Source organism: Pelodiscus sinensis, chromosome 6, assembly GCF_052426305.1.
Source record: "Pelodiscus sinensis isolate ZL-2025 chromosome 6, ASM5242630v1, whole genome shotgun sequence".
Classification (NCBI taxonomy): Eukaryota; Metazoa; Chordata; order Testudines; family Trionychidae; genus Pelodiscus; species Pelodiscus sinensis.
Window position 1 is genome coordinate 40,767,612 of NC_143057.1, and position 23,656 is coordinate 40,791,267.

Consider the following 23,656-nt stretch of genomic DNA (forward strand, 5'->3'; position numbering starts at 1 on the left):
GAGACTTCTGAGAGCATCAGCCAACATGCACCTTTCAAACTGTAAAGAGCAGTCATTTATCAGTTTAAAATTTTAGTCATAATTCACTCATTTTCTAAAAAATGCCCTGAATCATGCTCTGCCAATGGACCAGCAGCTGGCCATTGTAACCCAAAAAGTGGGCTGTGGTGTCCAAAGAAGAGGTTTCCTACAGTACTTGGGATACACACAGGTGTAGCATGTTCTATATTAGACTGATCATAATTGTCTTACTTTTGCCTTCATCTCCCCCAGTCAGTTTGCTCTATCTCCCTGCTATGTATCACCTAATAATTGGGCTCCAAATCTCTCTGCACCCACATGGATTTCAGTGCAGGATGGGATCTTATGTTGCAAGATCTTCAGAGCACATATTATTTTTCATTTTATGTGTTTATACAATACACAGCATATCTGGTCCCCAAGTCCTGACTAGGGATGTTAAAAAGCAGGTTAAAATCTTAGTGGTTCCATGGCTACACTCTGGGCTCTGCAGTATAAAACTTATATTGCAGAGCCTGCAGCGTAGTCAGCTCCCCAGGAGTAAAGCCTGTCACAGAGCAGGTCCTTTGATCATGGCCTTGCGCGCGCATTGCTCATTCTGCCACACAAAGGCCCCTCACAGAAAACGTAGGCCACTGACACAATCTGAGAAAGCATAACTTGTAAGCGCACAATGCAGCTTTCTGTGAACGGAATTTAACCTTGTAGGCATCTAGGAACAGGGAGGTGAGCATGAAAAGATAGCACAGCTGCAAGAGATAAATAAGTCTCTCTTGACCGGTCCTTGAAGGTAGGGAGGTAGGCATTGGGAGATAAGACGAAACTGCCATGCACACTGACCATGCCCGCACCCGGCACTGTCCACGGGGCCATCAGGCGGGCATCATGAAAAATCCTATAGGGCAATATTGCACATTACCTCATTACCAGCCTATCAGGCCCAGCCAGGGAACAGACCCTAATAAGGTACCGGATATCAAGTTATGTTATAAAAGACCCTCGACCCCTTTATTCAGTGAGGTTCCGAGTGTTGAGAACACGTGTCTTTTTTGTCCGGCTGAAGGATTAATCACTCTGAGGCTGCCTCCCTACCCTTCGAGTCAAAGATAGGGGTGCGCGAGTTCTGAGCATGCTCCGAGTTCTAGTGTGTCTTTACGCTGTTATCGTTGCTGAATTTGTAAGTATTGCTTAAATATATTAGTTACTGGTTTAGTTAATAGTTGAATTGTGTTAATTTCACTGTGTAATTCTGTAGAGTGTAATTGAGTTCTATTAACCACACTGTGTAAATTGTATAATCTTGAGTTGTGTAGTGGTGTTGTATTTAGGCCAAGCATAAATGTTAGAAATAGAAACCCAGGAGTTATTAAGTTGTAGAGGTAGATTAATGACTAACTCCACCAGCTGCCCTAAAATAACCACAGAGGGGCTGGCTGTGGACAGAGTTTTTATTTTCATTATATTGGCTTTGTTTTTGTAATTTTTGCTTGCATGCTGCACTGCCTTAAGCGAATTAGAGATAGTAATTTAATATAATCGAATTATAATCACAAAGTTTGTAATTAGTTAAGTGCAGTTTGGTTCAGTTTTCCCCTCCTGTAAAAGCATTAAGCAATTGCTTGTTTTAAAATTCATTTAAAAGTCACTTGATTTTTTATAAGAGAACCATTCTGTTTAATAAAAAATCATTTGTTTCACCATCATCCAGTAGTTTTCACTGGGCAGTCGGCGTTAACCCCTAGGGGCTCCCATCACATCACCGAACCAAGTTGCGACAGAGCCGACTGGCCCCACTCCCAGGCAGGGCCGGATTAAGACATGGGCTAGCCGGGCAGCTGCCTGGGGCGCCACCCTATGGGTGGCGCCTGATGGCAGCTGTAAGGGGTGCACAGCGCGCCTTATAGCTGCCCTCAGGTGCCACGCGCCCAACTCCTGGATCACGGGCTGCAGCAGCTCCCAGTGGCCACCCTGCCGCAGCAGCCCAGGGCGGGGGCCGCGTTAACCCCCATAGCTCTGGCCAGCAGCGCCCTCCCCACCACAGCCGGGTAGCCCCGGGCTGCGCGCCAGTGGCAGTACCTGGGCTGGGCCGGGCCGGGCATGTGTGTCCTGCTGCCGCCAGCTCTATGCGCCCTCCCCCAACCCGGGGTGCAATTAAACTGTCTGCTCGGGGCACCAGAATGGCTCGTGTCGGCCATGCTCCCAGGGCAGCCAGCTTTTCTGCAGCTCTGCAATATAAGCTTTCTACTCCAGAGTTCACAGTGCGGGGTGACAGCCAGATCCCCAGTGTGGGGTGTACCTGAAGCTGTCTTTTATCTGCTACAGAGCCTGCAGTGTGGGGTGGCAGCCGGCTCTTCAGGAGCGGGGCGGAAGCCTGCGTGTAACCATTCACAGTCACCAATAAGCTCAGACTTACTGGTTAACCGTTTAAATGGTTATCCTATTACATCTTTAGTCCTAACTGTATCTTCTAAGCACCAGTGCTTTTTTGTAACGGTATGCACCGGTATGGCGTAGCAGCACCGTTTTTGGGAGCACTTGCGCCATACCGCTTTCCCCCGGCACAGCCCCCTGCTGGCTCTGGGAGCACTTGCGCCGTGCCGCATTCCCTGGCACAGCCCCCAGCTGGCTCTGGGAGCACTTGCGCCGTGCCGCATTCCCCTGGCACAGCCCCCAGCCTGACTGACTCCTTCTGCGGGAAGAGCAAGAAAAATTTGCTTTTCGCTTATGTGCCTACGTATGTTGAGACGATATTGGAAGAAGGGTGGGAGAGGCATTTTTCAAATTTACTTTTCTCAAGAAATGAGTACCGGTACCTTTTTTTTTTTTAAACACAGAAAAAAGCACTGCCAAGCACTACATTAAAAATCCCTTAGCCCACGCATAGGTTGTCAGATCCTGCTGATTTCCATCCACACAGGTTTGTTTCTTTTCCTACCAGTGTTACTAAAGTGACACACATGTAAAGCAAGCACACATGAAATGAGGTGCATGCTGATTGCACACAACACTGACTGTGAGAGCTGACCCTCTGCATCCTATCAAAGCATTGCTATGGTTCAATCACTACACCCCACAAATTCTAGGCACACAAGTGCAATGAGAAAAATTACCCATCCTGGGAGACCATCTTGGTTACAACAGTCTTGCAGCGCATTGAGATGGAGAGTCACTCATGCCACCCACTCACTAGCCTAAGATGCTCATTGCTGCCTTAACAGCATCCACCACCAGATTCCAATTGCAAATGAATGGTGCCCTTCTTTGGGTGAATCCTTGGAGAAGGCTGGCTGCACAAACACTGTCTGCCTCCCCATTGAGCTGGCAGGAATCCTTGCTAACAGAGGTGGGTGCCTTTTGATCTAAATGCAATGCTGAAAAGTTGTTTGTTAAATGCACATTCTGGTGAAGAGCCATTATGCATTGAAGATCAAGGACTTACTCTTCCTTCCGAAGCTCCCACTAAAATAGATCAAAACCTCTTTAAACACAGAAGAATAAAATTTGGGGGTACTTTTAGCACTTCTACACTCAGCAGCACATTTGTGTATTTAGTAACTGAGATTGTGCCAGTGAGTATGACTACAGGAAATAAGGGGTAAAATCCTAGCCCCAGAGAAATCAAAGGCAGTTTTCCCATTGACTTCAATGGAGCACCGAATTCTAGCCACAAAGACTAAACTTCAGATTAAACCAATAAAATATAATAATATATTTGAAACAATTTATTAATAGAAACAGGGTGTGTGCAGCGATTCACTGGACCAACTGCTCCAGAAGGCCTCATTATAAGTTGAGTACCTGTAGGCTGAACCTGCTAATTTTCAGATCTCAAGTAAAAGGATATTTCCCTCTTGTGAGACAGAAAATAGTCCAATATATTTTACACAAAATAATCTAAAAGCAGCCATTTCTGCTGCAATTATGAATTTGTTCATTTATTATATCAACTTGTTAATTATTTTCCAAATGTAAGCATAAAATCTGGCATACTGTACATCTAGGTTTGAAAGGAATACATTTTTTAATTAGTAAATGTTGGTAAGATTGTAAGACTTCACCATATACAAACAAAGAAATGAAAAAGTATTTCCATCAATAACCAAAATTTGCAAATAAGCAAAGTAAGAAAAATGTTGCATAATAACTTGCTACGTGGTTTGATTTTAAAGATTTTTTACTTTGTATATTTTGACTTGTAATGCTGACATTTTGTTCTGTGCAAGATCTAACTCTTCATAGGCAACTTCCTGTCAAAGGAGATCACTCTAAATGTCACTAAATGAAGGCAAATTCATCATCTGCCCTTTGCATTTATGCAGAAGAGTAAGGGGGAGATGTAGAGTCTGAGATCCCTGGCAGGCGATACATACATGGGCTGGCACAGCTAGGGAAAATGTGTAAAGTTGACTCAGCCTCCTCCCTGATGCACTAGCAAGTTCAGCTGAGCTCAGGTGGAGGATGATGCCTGGTAAAGGGACAGCACAGAATATTTCCCTATGGAGCAATGGGGAAACCCGGAACAAACTGTGACTGGGAAAGTCTTATATAGATTCTCTCTGATCTACTGCTAGACTCAGTCATGGCAGATTATGTCATGTCAAAAGCTAGTCCACAGGTAGTACAATTCTTTGCCACCTGCATTAGGAGAATACTCCCAAGGAAATGTCTGTTTTTGTAAATCTTGAATGGATGCTTAAAACAGATTTAATTGTATGATAAAATAGTGGAACAGCAACTTAAAATATTTATAAATAATATTCTCTTTTATCCTCATATGTCTCTGGTGACTCAGCTATGCACTTGGAGGGGAAATTCTCTCAATGGATGTGGGGCCAAATCTCCTCCCTTATTATTTAAGATAAATTCGATGATTTGCACTGTCAGGCCTAGAATAAAGAGACTCAGTATGCCATGACTTCCCACCTCATAACACACAACTGGAAAATCTTACAATGCAGGCTGCCTTGGCATGGTCAACTAGTTAGCAGAAAGAGTTTGTATTAGAAATATAAAAGGTTAACTGGTTAACCGGTAGGAGCTGGAGCAGCTCCCTGCCCACCTCAGGGAGGGGGCTGCTCCAGCCTCACAGGGTCCTCTAGAGCAGCCTCTGTCTGAGTTAGGCCCAGCCACCATCCCCTCCTTACCTTCCCTCCACTGCAGGTTACAGTGTGGCCGGCACCCTGGGAGCCAGCTGCAGAGCCTGCAATGAAGCCTCCTTCCCAGGAGCAGAGCTGACAGCAGCTTCTGCTAGTGCAGCTTCCAGGGAGTTTCTGCTGTGGGCTCTGCAGTATAAAGCTTGTTCATATTGCAGAGTCCACAGCGTGTATAACCACTATGATATTTAGCAGTTACACAGTTACATTTCTATCTGCATTTTTACATCCTTAGTTTGCATATAGCAGAACCCGTTTAAAAACAAAATCCCAAATCCATTTTGTTTTAGGCAATTCTGTACAAAGCCAGAGAAAGTTGAAGAGGGAAGCTGAAAGATCTATATCCTACAATACCCAATTATCTGGAAGAAGTGACTGGTCCTGTGTCTTCTGGTTTTTTTCTCCCTCCTTTCTACTAGCTGGAAAAATCATATTTAAAAAAAAGAAACATACATAATCAATTTCCTTATGCTACCTTTCCATGTAAGCAGTTGAAAAAAAGTAAGGAAGTTGTGATTGTCAATACAAGGGGAGAGGGTTCTGCACAGTTGCAAATTAGACACTCTCTAGCACGCTCTGCCTTTTACCAATCTCAAAATAGATTAACATCAGTAATTTATAGGTCAGAAAGAAATTCTTCAACTACTGACAGTTTAGGAAAATGAAATCGCCTAATCTAACACAATAATTAAATCCTTGACACTATAGGCCAAATGTTTAAAAATGCAAACAAGCACACTCAAATTCCACTTGCAGTTGTACTGAAGAGCATGTCTGCATATTTTTTTTTACTCTTCTACAAAAAAAATCCTATGCTTATAATTACATCTTTCCTTTCCTCACACACTAATCCTTGTATCAATTTAACTATCCCTAAAGTGGTGACATTGAAAACCAGAGAAGGGAGCAGCATAGAACTTCAAACTTTCACAAGAAATTAAAATGTGTATGGTACTTGTAATTAATGGCTTCTATAATTTATCAAAGGTTTCATTTTGCTTTGGTGTTTAATCAACAGCAGTCCAACCAAAGCAGACTTATGTCTGAAGTGCCCTGAACCACGGGACCATCAATACTTAAAAAGATGATATACACTAGGGAAGTGAAGGATTAGTCAACAGGATAGTTGACTAGTCGCTTCCCCCCTTGCTGCCTCTATCTGACGGAAGCTGATACTTCAAAGCAGCCGTGCCACACAGAGCCCAGGGTCTGATGCTCCGTGCAGCGCTGCCACTTTGAATGCCATGGGGAGCCTGCTGTCAGGCTCCTTGCAGCATTTCAAAGAGGCAGCACTGTTTGGAGCCCGGGATCAGCTGGGGACTCCACACAGTGAAGTCCCCAGCTGATCCCGGGCTCCAAACAGTGCTGCCGCTTTGAAACGCTGCCATGGTGTTTGAAAGCGGCAGTGCCATGCGGAGCCTGCGGTCAGCGTGGGAGTCCCCATCCAGGGCTGGACGGAGGCATGGGTGAGCCAGGCAGCTGCTCAGGGCGCCAACCGATGGGGGGCACCTGATGGCAGCTATAAGGGGCGTGCGGCTTCCCTTACAGCTGCCATCAGGTGCCGCGCGCCTCGCTCCCGCAGCGCCGGCCTGCTCGCATCCCTGCCGCAATGCCCTTCCCCCCACGGCCACGGGGCCCTACACGGCCCGACGTGCGTTCTAGCAGCGACAGCCGGGCCGGACTGAGCTGCGCTTGCGCTATGCGCCCTAGGGGCGGGCCCCAGGCTACGCGCCAGTGGCCGTAGCCGGGCTGCACATGCGCCGTGTGCCCCGGGGGCAGGTCTGACCACCCTAGGGGGGCGGGCCCACGCATGCGCCATGCACCCATGCCCGGGGCACCAGAATACCTCGGGCCAGCCCTGTCCCCATCTGACCCTGGGCTTCGGCGCTTTCACCTTTGAAGTGTCGCAACAGTCGTAGGGCGGTTGCTACACTTAAAAAGCGGAGGTGCCTTATCGACTAATCGAATAGTCGATGAAAAAATGCATCGACTATTCGATTAGTCAATTACCTGATACTTAACATCCTTAATATATGTGGCACATGCAGTAACACTGGAGACGCTTTTTTGATGGATGTACTAGATAGATAAGGCAACAAAAAATAGGTTAAATTTGAATTAAAAGAAACAAATACAAATCTAAGTGGGTCACACATTACAATTAATAACTAGCTTGTTCTAGCCATCTGTAATTAAGTGTTGATTATGCCTGAGTTAGGGTTATGTGCAAGGCAATTGTGTAATGCAGCACCATGTAGCTCTCCTCAGCAGGATACTAAGGAATTCTCACATATATAGTCATTGTGTACCATAGGGATGTAAGCTACTAGTCGACTAGTCCCTTGGCTAGTCGCTTCCCCGCCAACTTGCCAAGGGAGAGGAAACAGGAGCTGGTATTGGGGGGAGCCAGCTTAAAAGCCGGTTCTCCACAGCACCGTCTCCGCAGGGGGCAGGGAGGCAGCATGGGGATCTGTCACAAGCCCAGTCCCAGATGCTGCATTTCTGCTTTTTAAATGTATTAAGAGCCTGCCAGCACTTTACATTTAAGGCTGCTGCACAGCAGGGGGGACCCAGTGCAGGCCAGGAATCAGCTGTCCCAGCTCACACCGGGTCCCCTGCCCACTGCACTTCAGCCTTTTAGGTGTATTAAGAGCCTGCTGGCTGAAAACACATTTAAAAGGCTGGTGTGCAGTGGGGGACCTAGCGCAAGTGGGGAATTAGCTGTCCCAGCTCACCCGCAAGTCCCCACTCCTGTGCTTCAGGAGCTCTTAATAAATTTAAAAGGCAGAGCCACAGCAAGGTTAGCTCCAGGGGTGGAGAGCTAACCCAGCTGCAGCTCTCCCACTTATCAACTAATTGACTAGTTGATTGAAAATCCATTGACAAGTCAATTAGTTGATTAAAGTAAATTTAACATCCCTAATGTGCAATACTTAGGTCTAATATATCCATATTTACATAGTGCTTAGACAATGCAGGAAAATATATTTTGCACCAATTACATAGCACTTTTTCAAACCACACTCATCACTTTTTATTCCCTTCCTCATACCACTGGTCTCCTGAGTCCCGTGTGTGCACTACAGAGTCAATACAAGCACACAACTATATACTACAAAGTAACAACTAAAGGTTGGAAAATTATTTCTTTTGTGGAATTCATAGTTTGCCTCTCTCTGTTTTCCAATAGTCACTAAAATTTGGCATTTTGTTAATGTAAAGAGTTATAGGAAGAATTAATTGTTAAGAGGTCTATTCTCCTTTCAGTATCCAGATTGATCCCAGTAATAGGAAAATAAATATGGTATTTATGCCATCGGTGTTTCAAGAGGCTATCATTCAGTGTGTCTAATTACCATGAGAATACAGTAGTGTCACTTCACTGTGGCTGTCTACACTACAGAGATTTTTTTGGAAAAACGGTCATTTTTCCAAAACATCTTCTTACATCCACACTGCAATCGCGTTCTTTCGAAAAAAAATCAAAAGAACAGAGGGGTTTTTCCGACATTGATAAACCTCTTTCACCCATTCAGTGTGGATGCTATCTTTCGAAAAAGCAGATTGCTTTTTCAATGCGCTTTGGCATCGAAAGAAGCCTGCAGTCTAGACATAGCCTGTGTGACAAGTCTGCTACAGAATTCATACCAAAACCAAATCTACCATCCCTGTGTTCAGTCTCTTGCCCTTCATGTGAGTCTAAGACGACAAGGTTCAGGCACAGTTTGTTCTTTCCTGGGAGCAAGTGCTCCTGCAAAAGCCCAAACTTTTTCTTTTCAACAACCTAGATCCTCAAAAAAGCATCACTGCCAGTCATTCTTGCCAAAAGTAACAGTTTGTCTGAAATGTGGCAGGTACTTTTCTCCTTCCCATGAAAACTTATTCACCTTAGTCCACTGCTGCTAGGTCAGAATATTTTCACCCTGTCACACACTGTCATACACTCAATGAGGAAATCTCTCACACTGACTTAAGTTTTTACAAACAGAAGATTCTGGAACATCACACCAGCATACGCAAACCTTCACACAAACATGTCACCCTTCTTCCTGTATCTCTGATCCTGTATTTCTATCTCTTAGAAAACATATTTCTAAGAATGACTGCCAAATGTATGTGTCTAGAATGGAATCTCTAAAGTGAGTTTGTATGTACAATTTGTATAAACAGATTTCTTTCTGCTCTATGAAAAGAATCTATATCAAAATATTTTATATTCATTTGTGTATATATATACATAAATAAATGTAAAATATTTTGATTCAACTTAAAACCATTCGATACATGAAGAATTTCAAAAAGATATTATGACGCAGCAGAGGTTTTAATTCTGATTTTGAAACAAAAATGTGACTCTCAATTTAATCATGGCAATCACTTTAAACAATAAATATTAAAACATTCCCTGTTCATCTGTAACTCTTAATTAATAGCAAGGATATTTTGTTACCAACATAAGTAATGATGGGCATAAAATATTTGAATGTGTGTCCATCTCTGAACAGCAAATCTCATTACAATCTTAATGTTTGTAACTTCATGATATAATATTTATCTCACATATGGATTTGTGGTATTCCCTGCACTTAGAATAAAAAAATATAACAAATACAGTAATAATTATATAGTGTAATTAGCATACGTCACTATTTTAGTGGTGCTCGGTTACATATTCTTTATACATAAAGACTACACAGGTAACTCATGTTTGCTTTGCTGATTAATGAATGATCATACTGAATATTGCAGGGCCTATAAAACAAGGAAAACGAGACTGTTACACAGAAGAAAATGAGAGAAAAAAAGAAACAGAGAATACCAAGTATTGGGTAATAAACTGCTGAAGTGATATCTTACCCCCTCTTGCTCGTTCCTGTAGAGCTCAGATCAAGGTAATAAAGTTGGTGGCAGCTCCCTGCCAAAGCTTGAATTCCTATGTCAGTCACCTTTTTACAGCCACTAACATCAAGATACCTGTAGGTTTCAGAACAGATTAGAGTCAAGGAATGTATAAAATTGGCACAATTGTGTAAAGTGGTGAACGAGTTTCATTTTCACAGATGATTATAAAGCTTTACCTTCTTCCACTATTTTTAATAAATGTACTGGCAAATCCAGAAAGCATAACAAAAACAGTTTCATTAAAAAAAACCCGTCCTTTCTAAATTAATGGATATTTCTTTCCTTTTGCTCCCAGGAAGATCACATTAAAAGTGGTATTACTTAAAAGGTTTTCTTTATTCCACCATGGCTGTTTTTTTTAGTATTAAAAAAAGTTTCACGTATTAATGTAATCCTTTCTCTCTACCCTCAACCTTTTTTATATATACACACTTTTAGAAAGACAAATGTAAAGATTTCCAGAATGTCAAATGAATTTGTATCACTGAAAGCGGTATATAACGAGCTATATGTATGTTGCTTCATTTGCATTCAAAGCATGGAACATTTCAACTTGCTTGTAAGCCTCATGCCTCAATGGCTCATGAATGTCAATCTTATACCATAAGACCAAAACCTGATGGTGTATATTCATTTAGGAAATATCTCACCAAAGACACATAATAAAACTGAGGGAGCTTTCAACTGTCTCAACTGTATGGGAATTTAGGCTACTAATTGACTAATTAGGAGCTAAAACTGTGGAATAATTACCAAGGCGTGTCTTATATTAGAATATATATGCTATGTCAGAATTAATTTGATACCAAATCACTATATGAAATAGTACCATGAAATCTTGTTATTTATAAAATGATTGTAGGAACATATTCTCCTTGTCGTTCAATCAACTGTAATTAGCTATTTGGAGACTGCAGACTTATGCAGTATCTGCATGTCCTAAGTTTTCATTTGGCCAATAGCCTGGAAGATTAATATAAAAGTTACATTTCCTTTCACCTCTGATGTCCACATTTATCAGTTATTTGTATATCCAGCCAACCTACTGAACAGCATGGTCAATGGGTCGGCAGAAGTAGTGCTTAGATACTTCAACAGTGAGTATAATAGAGATACCCAGGATAGCTGGATAGAAACTACTTACACTATTTAATCCTTTTCATGGACCTGGCCTATGCCTGAGCCTCTCAGAGGATTCAAGAAACCAGAGGTAAAATCCTGGTCTCTATGTCAAGACTTCACCCCAGGGAGGAAAGGTCTAACTCTGCAATACACAGTAATGCATTTTCTGGTATCCCATTCACTCAATCAGGCCCCTAAATCAATTCTTGTAAAAATCTATATGTAAGTTTTCACTTAAGTTCTTTTCTTAAGTGTTAGAACAAGGTGAATAGTCTGATGTATACAAAGATATAATTAAGATAAATTTCAAATAAACTGAAAACTTTCTAGACATTTCAGCAAATATATTTTCTCTTTTATAATAAAGTTCTACAGTATTGGTTCAAATGCTGCAAATCTGGCACTGCAAAGTAATAACTGGTTAGCATAGGTGCTGGAAGTAAGGTGTGGGAGGTGCTGCAGCAGTGCTGGCTTGAAGTGATTTCCATTATACACAGGGTTTACAGTTTGTTCAGTGACTCTTAGCTCCCCCTACACAAATTGTTCCAGCCCCTCTGCTGGTTAATGCAGAAAAGTTCTCTCTTTTTTAGTAAGTATAAGAGGTTACTATTATTCTGGCTCGCAAGTTTTATATATTTGAAAAGAAAGTGACAGCATCCTTCTGTAAATCAAAATCACCTAATATGTGTGTATGTAAAAATAATATGTGATCAACATTCAAACATGCTACACTTTTTTTGATCCACACCTGTACCATCTAATGGGAGCTGCACTAAGGATCCAAAGTAATTACAGTGTAGCTTACCCAGCACCATTGCAATACTATCTGTGAGCAGAGCAAACAAAGCTTCTGTCAGCTGGAATAGAAATGAACCCCAAATTGTCCTTTTTGAATGATAGAAATGCTTTAAACTTTCAAATACTAACTCATTTGCAAAAAAATTCCTTTTGGTTTTCATACTTGTACCTGATTGTTTGTAGATAGGTGCCAATTTCTACTAGGCTTATATCAGTTACTTGCAAGCAGGAGCTGAGAACCAGACACTCCAGTTTAGGACACTGTGACACAATAAAATGCACAACACGGTCTCTTACCTAGAATGAATCACACAAAGGAAAAAGAAATGCAAAAATGTCCTCAGATATGAGCAACTCTCTGCCAAAAGCCTTGCCCAAGATATTTAGTGGTAGCTAAAGAAATACAATTCATTCTATCAGTCATGTTATCAAACATGAGCCGTAAACTCAGCAGAACTGGTGATTATTACTTACATTATTCTCCAAAATGTGCTAGACACTGCAGACACTTAGGATGACATAGTCCAGGGCTACTCAACACATGGCCCATGGGCCGCATGTGGCCATGACCAGTTTGTTTGCGACTTGCGGTGCAGTTTGGGTTTATGTGTGGCTTAGCATACAGCCCGTGGGTGGGACCCAAAACAAAAAAGTAGTCAATATAATGGTCTTCTGTTGATATGCGTTTTAGTAGTTAAATTCCTGGATTGTCATTGCTCATTAAAAGTGCTGTCATATGAGTTGAAATTGGGTAAATATTGCATTTTATTAATATCAGCAGAACTGACTTAAATGGGGCCTGTATGTTGTGTAGTCTTGCCTTAATCTTTATATTCATGCCGGTCAGTGTGAAAGAAGCTATTTGCATATATATTTGCATGTATATGCAACCACACTTAAGTTGCAGCCCTTGGCATGTGCTGTGAGTATCATTGTGGCCCCTGGGGCTTCCATAGTTGAGTAGCCCTGACGGTCTCTCCCCTCTAGAAAACTTGCATGTGAAAAGAAGACTACTATACACAGGCAGTGTTTGAGTCAGATGTTACATACACATCCTGTCAGTTCCATTATGTATATGGTTTGAGTTTATATAGATTATGTGCTTGTATAATGTATCTCTTTCTCACAACCTTTGTGTATTATGGCAGTCTGGTGATTCTATGTACTGACATTAGCATCAACTGCTTCCCTAACTCTCCACATTTATCTTCATGCCTTAGCCTGACCCACCCACTCCCTTGCTCCTCCACTGCCCCAGTAAATACAGTAAGCTGCCCTCCTTCCAAGAATCTGATCCTAGAACAGAAATATGGCTAAGTGAGAGACACAAATAAATAACAGAGAATCAGAAGATGGCCATTTTAGTCTAAGTTTCAAGGGCATGAGTGGGGTACTAGCCTTGGAGGCCCCAATAGCCAACTCCTGTCCCTAGAAACTGGGGTTGGTTCCTATTGCTCTCCTTCACCCATGTGGAGGACGGAGGATTGGAAAATCCTGTGAACAGGACCCTCATAGAACATAAAGGAAATTAATAGCAGAATTTTAGAAATAAATAAATAAGGGTACATACTCATGGGTTCTCCATCACATGTTGACCCATTTCACCATGAAGATCTGACATCCAGGATGTGATAACTTTGCAAGATTTGGGGAAGTTAATTTAGTAGTAGTAGTAGTCGTACTACATTTGTCATTTTGTAGTAGTAGCACTACATTGTCTTGTGGTAGCACTTAATGGCCTGTCAGGGGCCCTTAGAACAGCTAGGCGCTACATAAACATATAGAAATTTACTGTCCCTGCTCAAAGAATATTTCTTTCCAAGCCAAAAGGTTCCAAGTGGGATTGAAGGTCTCTTTGTGAATGACCTAAATCTTTCAATGCTGAATGAGAAGATACAAGGAAGTCTTGGTCTCAGCACTGCAGCAGTTTTGGCCCACTTATGTAGAATGTTGTCAAATCCCTTTGTTTACCTAGGGATCCAAGCAGCAAATAAAGGAATTGGATGCTCTATATGGTCAGAGACTGTATTTTCTTAATGAAAGTTTTTACAACTCTAATTTCAGCTTACTTTTCCTCATTTTGATTTTCTACTGTTTATTGCGCTTGATTTTAACACCTGATTACTGAACTCTAGCCTTCTTCCATCTTCTCACCGTCCTGGGCACGCTTTAAAAATCTCTACATGTATTGATCGGGAATGGTTCTGTGGACTCTCAATAATGTTACCCTCAGCACCAGCATGATTCTGCTGACACACCTTGTGACAAATTAAATGTTACAGTTTGCAGTATAGGAATGTAAAAAAGGCTGGACACTTTCCCAATGGTTTTAAGGTTGGCTCCGTTATTAATACAAAAAACCTGAACAGGATAAACAGCAATTGCTCATATTTTACCAATGTTAAATATTTTAAACACCAAATATTTCTACAAACTACTGTGAAAGTCTCCAGCATCTTTCAGCCATGCTAATTCTGTGAAGCCTTACCTTTTGACAATGAGTCAAATCCTGCTCAACCTTGTGCTGTCACGTAAAGTCTAACAGTGGCAGGCCACAGAGGAACACACAGAGGAAGTTGGGGATTGATCTATGGATAGACATCAGCTACAATGAATCAATTGCCTTAACCCCTGATGGTTTATTCCAGGCCAGAACACTGTAAAAGGGAGGAGCGTTCCCTTGTAAACTGCATTTAAGTAACCTGGTCTAAGACCAACTACTTAGGCTTTGTACAGGAGATGAGTGTTTGAAGCTACTGTATGTGTCTCTTACTGTTTAACTAATCTGTAATTTATATGATAGCTGATAACATTTTTAACCAAAGAAGTTGGCTATTTGCATATCTCATAACTAGGTGAAATAACCACAGAGAACAGAGAACATCACTATATGAGTTCATATTTATTGATACAAATATCACAGACATAAATCAATCCATCTGCTTCTAGTAGATTTCAAACCAATGAGAAAATAGTGAGAAATCTGTGTTCTTACCACACTGAGCCCAGTTATATTGAGTGCAGTTAGTTTTTTCAGACACGTCACTATCTTTGCCAAGCAGAGATCGGTAACTTTAGGGACTCGGCCAATATTCAGCGTCTGCAGATTTGGACACTTAATAGCCACGGAACTCAGGCAGCTGGTAGTAAGAGCGTGACAGCCAAATATTTCTAGTTTACTGAGGCTGGGGAAAGGCAAATGAAATTACAAAAAGTTAGCCCAATATCAACAGTGAAACACAAACAAAACCCACAGCTTTGCATTAACTTGCTTATAAGATGTTTCAGTTTTATTTCTCCTAAATTTAGTGGCCCTGATTCTGATCCTGTGTAAATATTGAATAATGCCTTTGAAGTCATTTGAATTTGACCTGCGTAAAAGTGAGATCTGAATCACATCCATTTATATTTGATAACTTTAAGAAGCAACACAGAATGATCATCACATAATTTGTAAATGAATACAATCAGCGATAATATGCTAAAAAACAAACAACAGTATTGTTCATTTCCCCTACAAAAATTTGCAACAGATTGAAATAATTCAGATAATCATATATTACCCTAAAATAACCGATTTTCAAAATGTAAACAATAGCATTTACTCTGACCTTTCTAGATCCATCTGAGCACATAGCATCCATTTAACAAAGTAGTATAATACATAGGCATAACACAGGTGATCAGGACCCTCTAGTGGCTGATCTCAGCAAGGATAAGAACCTGCTAATTAGCAACAGATAATTCAGAGAGATCCCTACTATACCAAGCATCATTAAATGCAAGTGCCTTTCATTTTCCTACTGTTGATGATGGCATGCAGTAAATAAAAAAGGAAACTGCAGCCCTCGGATACTTCAACCAATGACATAGGGATGGGGAACCTAAGGCCCAGGAGCCGGATGGCATCCCCGGCTTGCTTGGATCCCAGCTTTGGGGATCCCATGCTGCACTCCAGTCCTTCCTCCTGGCCCCCGCCGCCCCACTGCAGGGCTGGAGCACACAAAATCTACTAGCCTGCTTCTCAGTTGGGGGGGAATACATAAATCCTGCAGAGACTAAGCAGGAAATGAAAAGTTTGAAATGGAATGTTTTAGAAAAGGCTAATTATTGGGAAGATGCAATTACATGAGACATATTCCGCTCTTTGAAAGTAGTGAAACAATATTTCCTACAGCAGTGAATTTCTGAAGGTTCACATTCAGATTTATCTATAATCAGTAATACATGGATTAATTTTCATCCTTATACCGTAATGCAAGTACCAACATTCAAGGTAAACGTCTTTTAAAAAAGGATGAAGGCAACACATTTTAATTATCTTAAGAAAACAAACTCTTCTTTTGTGGTATTAAATATAAGAAATTAGTGCATTTAAAAATGCAATAGGAAGGATTTTTCATTTGAAGAATAACCTATTCTCTCCCCCCTCTCCAGAGCACATTATTTAAGTGCAAAGCAGCAAAACACTAAAGTCCAGTATCAAATAAATCACGACAAATTAAACAAGCAATTCCCAGAATACTATCTTCATTCATATGTGGAGCTCCTGACATGAAGTGCAATGAACATTCGGTCCTATCTAATAAAAAGAAATGAACAACAGAAGAGCCTCTTTCATCAGAATGCTTTGTCCATGGTAGCTACCATAGGACAGAAAATCAATGTTGCCGTTAATAGAACAGAGATGAGTTTAATCACTAAGAACACAAATATATGTGGAATGAGATCATTCCAAACAGTTGGAGAAAACATACAGTATGCAGCAATGTTTTCTTATTCCAAAGGTGGGGAAGAATCCCATTCACTATATTCCACATTTTTTTCTCCTTGACAAGCTGAAATGTACTCCATGTACTTAAAAAAATATTAAAAGATTACACTTTATCTTTTTTTTAATAGCATAGTTCTCTTGAGTCTCTCATTCATAGAGATGTTCCTTTCTGACCAAGCAATGAAGCTTGCACTGCCCTGGTTGACTCTTCTGTGGAAAGTAATTTGGGGACAGATCTTTGAGGCAATGTAAAGAGAGTGGAAATCTTCCATAAGCCCCTTCTGCTGCCACACCATTCATGGGAGACTTTGTCTACACTTTGAGTTTTTCTGCAAGAGGAAATGCAAATGAAGTGCAGATTAGCATTTTCTCGCACTTCATTTGCATACTCTCTTTCGTTCTGTTTCTGCGCTAGGGGTTTTTGCACAAAAACAGTCAGTGTGGCCGTGGCCGTTTTGCACAAAAACCCCTCTTTCCAGAAGATCCTTATGACTATCCGGGCATGGCGCGAAATGGCCATGGCCACACTGCCTGTTTTTGTGCAAAAACCCCTAGTGCAAAAACTGAACGAAAGAGTATGCAAATGAAGCACGAGAAAATGCTAATCTGCGCTTCATTAACATTGCTTCTTATGGAAAAACTCATAGTGTAGCCATAGCTGGAGAGTCCCCAACACGTGTAGAACTCGCTCATACGCCACTCATGCGGCCCCAACATAAAAGGCACATAAAGGCATGCTGCGGGCCAGGACAGGGAATGGCCAGAACATAAAAAAAATTCTTCTTCAGCTACCTACTACTAGTACTGGGTCATTTGGAGGCCATATCAAGTGCCACAAAATAAAAGATCCTTCCAGCTATTCTAAACTGAATGAGAATTGGGACTGGGGCCACGAATCAGTGACTTGTAATCAAGTCTCCAATAGATCCCTGCTCTGTTGCACCTAGGTGAAGCTAGATGCAATAAAGAATCTGTCCTCATATAGTTTCTTATGTATTTGATATTCATTGTTTTCTCTTGGAATCATTGAACTGAAGCCACAAACCAGTGTTTGCAACAATACAATTCAGAACCATGGAAGTCACATTGTTGTCCCAGTCCTCAGATTATAGTGTCACGAATCATTTAGAGAGCAGGTGGAAGTTGTTTAGAAAAGAAAAAAAAAGATATTACATAATTAGCCTTGTGTGCCATTGTGTGTGTGAGAAGTGGGATGAGTTGAGCAAGAATTTTTTTAAAAAAATATGTGGTGGGGTAATGTATAACTGGTAATATAGTAATGATTATGTACAAAAATCTGTGTCAAATAATTTTTTATTTAGTAAAGTCAAACAGTCAAAAGTTAGAAGATGCTAGTATTTAGGCTGTCTGGGAGATCTTAATTTAGCCCCTTTGAGTATATGCATTATGGTGAAGCCCTTAATTATAACATTATATGCTATTTCTTCCACGAGAGTTCTGCTCTTGTAGGCTATGTCTAGACTGCAAGCCTCTTTCGAAAAAGAGTGTCTAGACTGCAAGCGGAACTTTCAAAAAAGCAAGCCGCTTTTTCGAAAGAGCACCCAGGCAGTCTGGATGCTCTCTTTCGAAAAACCCCTGTTTGCATTCAAGAACACCTTTTTTCGAAAGAGCACTTTGAAAAAAGGCGTTCTTCCTTGTGAAATTAGGTTTACCGCCGTCGAAAGAAAAGCCGCGTTCTTTCGATTTAATTTCAAAAGAACGCGGCTGCAGTCTAGACGCAGGTGAAGTTTTTTCGAAAAAAGGCTACTTTTTTCGAAAAAAACCCTGAGTCTGGACACAGCCGTAGAGAAGTTCAAAGTGCAGGAAGGATGGCTCTCGGGGAATAAGGGAGCTATTTAAGGCCAGGTCAGCACTAGGGGACAAAGTCTAACTAAGATCACATCTTTAGCTACATAAATAATGCAGCTGGAGTCTATGTATCTTCTTTCAAATTTCCACAGTGTCCCCACTGCAGGAGGTTGATGAGAGAAGCTCTTCCATCGATTTCTCTTACTTCTCGCAACCCGGTGGAATAGCGGAGTAAACAGGGGCATGATGAGTGGTTGACTTAGCAGGTCCTTACTAGACCCGCTAAATCAAACCTGGCAAGATCAATCTCTGCAGTGTTTATCTCCTGTTAAGTAGAGACAAGGCCTAACATCCATGAGGCGTACAGATAGTTTGGAATAGGAAGCCTAGTCCAAACTATCTAGTTCGTGTCGCGTGTAGCCGCGGGCACAGAGTACGCACTAGCGGACATTTAAAAATGGCGGCACCCGGCAACATGCAAATGAAACCTGGGAAATTCAAATCCCGGGCTTCATTTGCAAGTTCATATGACTACATTAACCACCCTAGTTCGAACTAGGGTGGTAGTGTAGACATACCCTTAGAGCGCCTGACTTGCTTAGGATTCCTTCTCCTGTAGTCCTTCTCCTTCTTCCTTCTTTTTTTTTCCACTTTATCGTTTGTTCCTACTTTCATTTTCATTCAGCATCTTTCCCTCTTTCTAGTATTTCTGAGGCTTTATACTACATTATTTAATTTTTTTCCCCTGACGTGAGTTATTTTGGGGGAAGGAAGATTATTGAATATGTTGTATTCTTTCCCTGCCTCTTATCCTAACCATGTGGTTTCATCCAGCTCAGCACCATCCAAAAAAATTCCCCCTCCTCTCTCTGTATGGCTACGTCTAGACTGCAGGCTTTTTTTGGAAGAAGATTTTCTGGAACAGATCTTCCAAAAAAACTTCTTTCGAAAGAGAGCATCCACACAGCAAAAGTGCATTGAAAATCATAGAATCATAGAATAATAGGACTGGAAGGGACCTCAAGAGGTCATCGAGTCCAGCCCCCCGCCCTCAAGGCAGGACCAAGCTCCACCTACACCATCCCTGACAGATGTCTATCTAACCTGTTCTTAAATATCTCCAGAGAGGGAGATTCCACCACCTCCCTTGGCAATTTATTCCAATATTTGACCACCCTGACAGTTAGGAATTTTTTCCTAATGTCCAATCTAAACCTCCCCTGCTGCACTTTAAGCCCATTACTCCTTGTCCTGTCCTCAGAAACCAAGAGGAACAAATTTTCTCCTTCCTCCTTGTGACACCCTTTTAGATATTTGAAAACCGCTATCATGTCCCCCCTTAATCTTCTTTTTTCCAAACTAAACAAGCCCAGTTCATGAAGCCTGGCTTCATAGGTCATGTTCTTTAGACCTTTAATCATTCTTGTCGCTCTTCTCTGTACCCTTTCCGATTTCTCCACATCTTTCTTGAAATGTGGCGCCCAGAACTGGACACAGTACTCCAGCTGAGGCCTAACTAGTGCAGAGTAGAGCGGCAGAATGACTTCACGAGTTTTGCTTACAACACACCTGTTGATACAACCTAGAATCATATTTGCTTTTTTGGCAACAGCATCACACTGTTGACTCATATTCAACTTGTGGTCCACAATGACCCTTAGATCCCTTTCTGCCATGCTCCTTCCTAGACAGTCGCTTCCCATCTTGTATGTATGGAACTGATTGTTCCTTCCTAAGTGGAGCACTTTGCATTTCTCTTTATTAAACCTCATCCTGTTTACCTCTGACCATTTCTCTAACTTGCTAAGGTCATTTTGAATTATGTCCCTGCTTTTTCAAAAGATCTGCTTTTTCAAAAGATAGCCTCCACATTGAATGGACGCTATCTCGCATTTAAGTTGTGATTACTATAGACAGAGTGGCCACTAGGGCACTTGTGCTTTTTCCTGGAGGCCTCTTCTTTTGAAAAAACACCCCTCTTCTCCACACATGCCTGTTTTCGAAAGAGCTCTTTCGGAAAAAGGCTTCTTCCTTATAGAAAGAGGTTTACCGTTGTCGGAAAAACCCCTGCATTCTTTTGACTTTCTGTCGAAAAAATGCAATTCCAGTGTGGACATAAGTGTAGGTTTTCCAGGGCTGTGTCCAGACTCAGGGGTTTTTTTGGGAAAAGTAGCCTTTTCCCGAAAAAACTTCCCCTGCGTCCAGACTCAAGCCGCGTTCTTTCGAAATTATTTCGAAAGAACGCGGCTTTTCTTTCGATGGCGGTAAACCTCGTTTCATGAGGAAGAACGCCTTCTTTCGAAAGTTCCTCTTTCGAAAGAAGGCGTTCTTCAATGTAAATAGGGCTTCCTCGAAAGAGAGCATCCAGACTCGCTGGGTGCTCTCTTTCGAAAAAACGGATTGCTCTTTCAAAAGATCCGCCTGCAGTCTAGACGCGATCTTTTGAAAGAGGCTCTTTCGAAAGATGCTTTCGAAAGAGCCTCTTTCGAAAGAAGCCTGCAGTCTAGACATAGCCCAGAAAAACTCTGCAGTGTAGACATACCATATGTTATACAACCTATTCCATCAATTCTAAATGTCCAGAGACTGATATATATCAGTATGATCACACCCTAAATTAAAATACAAATGTGTGAGGTTTGGACGAGATGGGGTTAATACTGGGAGAAAGATTTATTCCATGTTCTTTTTGAAAGTGGTGGAGCAGCAGAGAGTGAGAGTAAGAGGGATTGTAAAGAAACTTTAATTACAGGATATAGATCCTGGCTGGTTTATAACTAAACATTTTGTTGCCCTAGCAACCACCTGTTCTCAGTGTCTAAGGTAGACAGCCTTATGTACAGGAACTGCACCCAGAATGCTATAGACAAATACTCAGTGAGATAACTCCAGCTATCACTGTAAAGTCCAGTTTGTCCTGTGAAATCAATGGGATCTACAGATGCTTGGTAACTCTGAAAACCAGATCACTGTCTGTAAGTGCCTAACCATGGATTTAGGGTACAAAATTTTAGGCACTCAAGGTCAAAAATTTTCACCAAGGATCCTCTTAAAACTATTACTAAAGATATTGTTATTGACAAGCCTGAAAGAGACTATTATTGGGATTGTATATATACTCTCATTAGCGTTATCTGCAACTAGCATCTCTGCCAACAATAGGGTTTAATTGCTTTTGAAACTATATAAAAAGTGTCCCTTGGTAACTGTATTACACCTATTTTAAAAAAAAAGAAATTCTACACATAATGATCTCACTTGTTCTCTCAGAAATAGCCAGCAGATCCAGAACCTCACTGACGTATATCAGCATAGTTCCACTGGCTTCAATCCACACAAGCTAATGATGTAGTCCATTGTGTGCAATTCCCACTGACTGCTCAGTGAGACACAACTATTGTGGAAGAGCAGAATTGTGTCCTGTGTTCTAATAGATACTGCTTTAGTCTAATCGACAGCACTGTGTGATACCAAGCAAGAAAGGGCAGATGAAGGTTTAACAATTTATTGTTTAGAAGGATTTTATATGTCATTCTATCAACGCAGCAAGGCAGATTAAAATAACAGACAACATTTAGGCTTCCTGATAACTTTGAGACTCCACAATTTATTCACTGAAGGAAATCAAATAGATATGCAAAGTTTTTTGTGTTTCCTTTATTCTAATGTGTGCTCATATACCTTGCAGAGCATTTTGGAGCTCTCTCCTGTGGCCAGTGTGGCAGATAATCACCACCTTCTTTTGTCCTCAAAGAAAGCACTTTTTGAAAACAGACAAAATGTAGCACAATTCTTGAATAGTGAAAAAAAAGCAGAATTCACTGAAAATAGAAGCAGCATAGCGTTATCTTTCAACCAATAATATTTCTTCAGCATGTCATTTAGGTTCTTACTTAATGAAAAAGCCATACACTATAGTCTGTCATGCCCAGTTAATACTGGCTTCAAACTGCTGTAAACTGATGCAATATGACCATTGCTGGCAACTTGTTAACCTTGCAAAAGTCTCTACTCTCGGAATGCCAATTTACATTAACTTTTAAGAAAACATTCTTTGTGCACTAAAGATCTTGTGCAATAGAAGCTATTTCTAGAATCCTGCAAATCTGTAGATATCTGCTTTATATATGTAGATATTCATGGATCATGTTTGCGGATCAGATGCGGATACAAATTTTGTTTCAGCAAAGTGCTCTAAATAGCTCTTCTCTTCATGTGTTTTTATATAATTTCCTTAAATTTAATGAGATTTACCATGATGCACAGAAAAAAAACCAATATCAGCAGATCTCTGTTAACTGGTTCCTGAATATGTGAAGCTATCTAGACTAACATCGATTTCGTGAGATGGTGTTTTTGCAAGCAAGGTCAATGGTAAAGAACTGCAAAGCTAAACCCATTATTAGCCAAATTGTACATCAATTTTTAGAGCTAAGCTTCACTTTAATGGGACCATACATGTCCTGAAAGTTAAGCAGTACTTCGTTTATTTAACTTCAGAAAACTCTCTTCGTGTATTCATAATAAGTGTGCTCACATACAAAATGAAAACAGTGCTTGTCAATAAGCACTAATTGAAAGCCAAACACAGAAAAGATGAGATATTATGAGATGCTTGGAGGAAGGATCAGTTTTGACTTCATATATTATAATGAAGCTGATCTTCTCCCCGGTTCCCAAAGGACACACTGCCACTGAAGTTATATTCTTCCATCACGGGCAAAATTCACAAAATCAGATCTTCAGTCTACCCTGGGCTACACCTCCCAGGGGATTGTCCTCTTCACTCCTCAGTCCTTCCTTCTTCAGGGTTTCTTGGAGGAATCATCAATGCTCTGTTCATTTAGTAGCGCCACCCAGAGAGTCTCCGCAGGACACTTCCCTCGTGCTGTCCTGCTCTCAATATTCGGTCCTTCTCACCTATCTCCCTATTCCATGGGAGAAGGCATTGGCATTCCATGTCTGCATGTGCTCACTTTGTCACATTCCTGATGGACTCTCAGGCCTGACTCACCCTGGTTTTCCACCTCTAGGACCAGGTACCATCTTCTAAACTTAACTGGGGTCAACTCACCAG

General features: G+C 41.2%; 1 protein-coding gene across 1 annotated transcript in view; it reads right to left on the reverse strand.

Moving 5' to 3' along the window:
• Positions 1–23,656, reverse strand: part of LOC106732012 (uncharacterized) — a 109,717-nt gene that overhangs the window by 4,879 nt on the left and 81,182 nt on the right. Inside the window, exons 11-13 of the mRNA XM_075931757.2 lie at positions 14,992–15,181; positions 12,166–12,293; positions 10,032–10,148 (exon numbers count right to left, since the gene is read on the reverse strand). Of these exons, the coding sequence (XP_075787872.2) occupies positions 10,032–10,148; positions 12,166–12,293; positions 14,992–15,181 (435 nt within the window). The remainder of the gene's footprint in view (positions 1–10,031; positions 10,149–12,165; positions 12,294–14,991; positions 15,182–23,656) is intronic.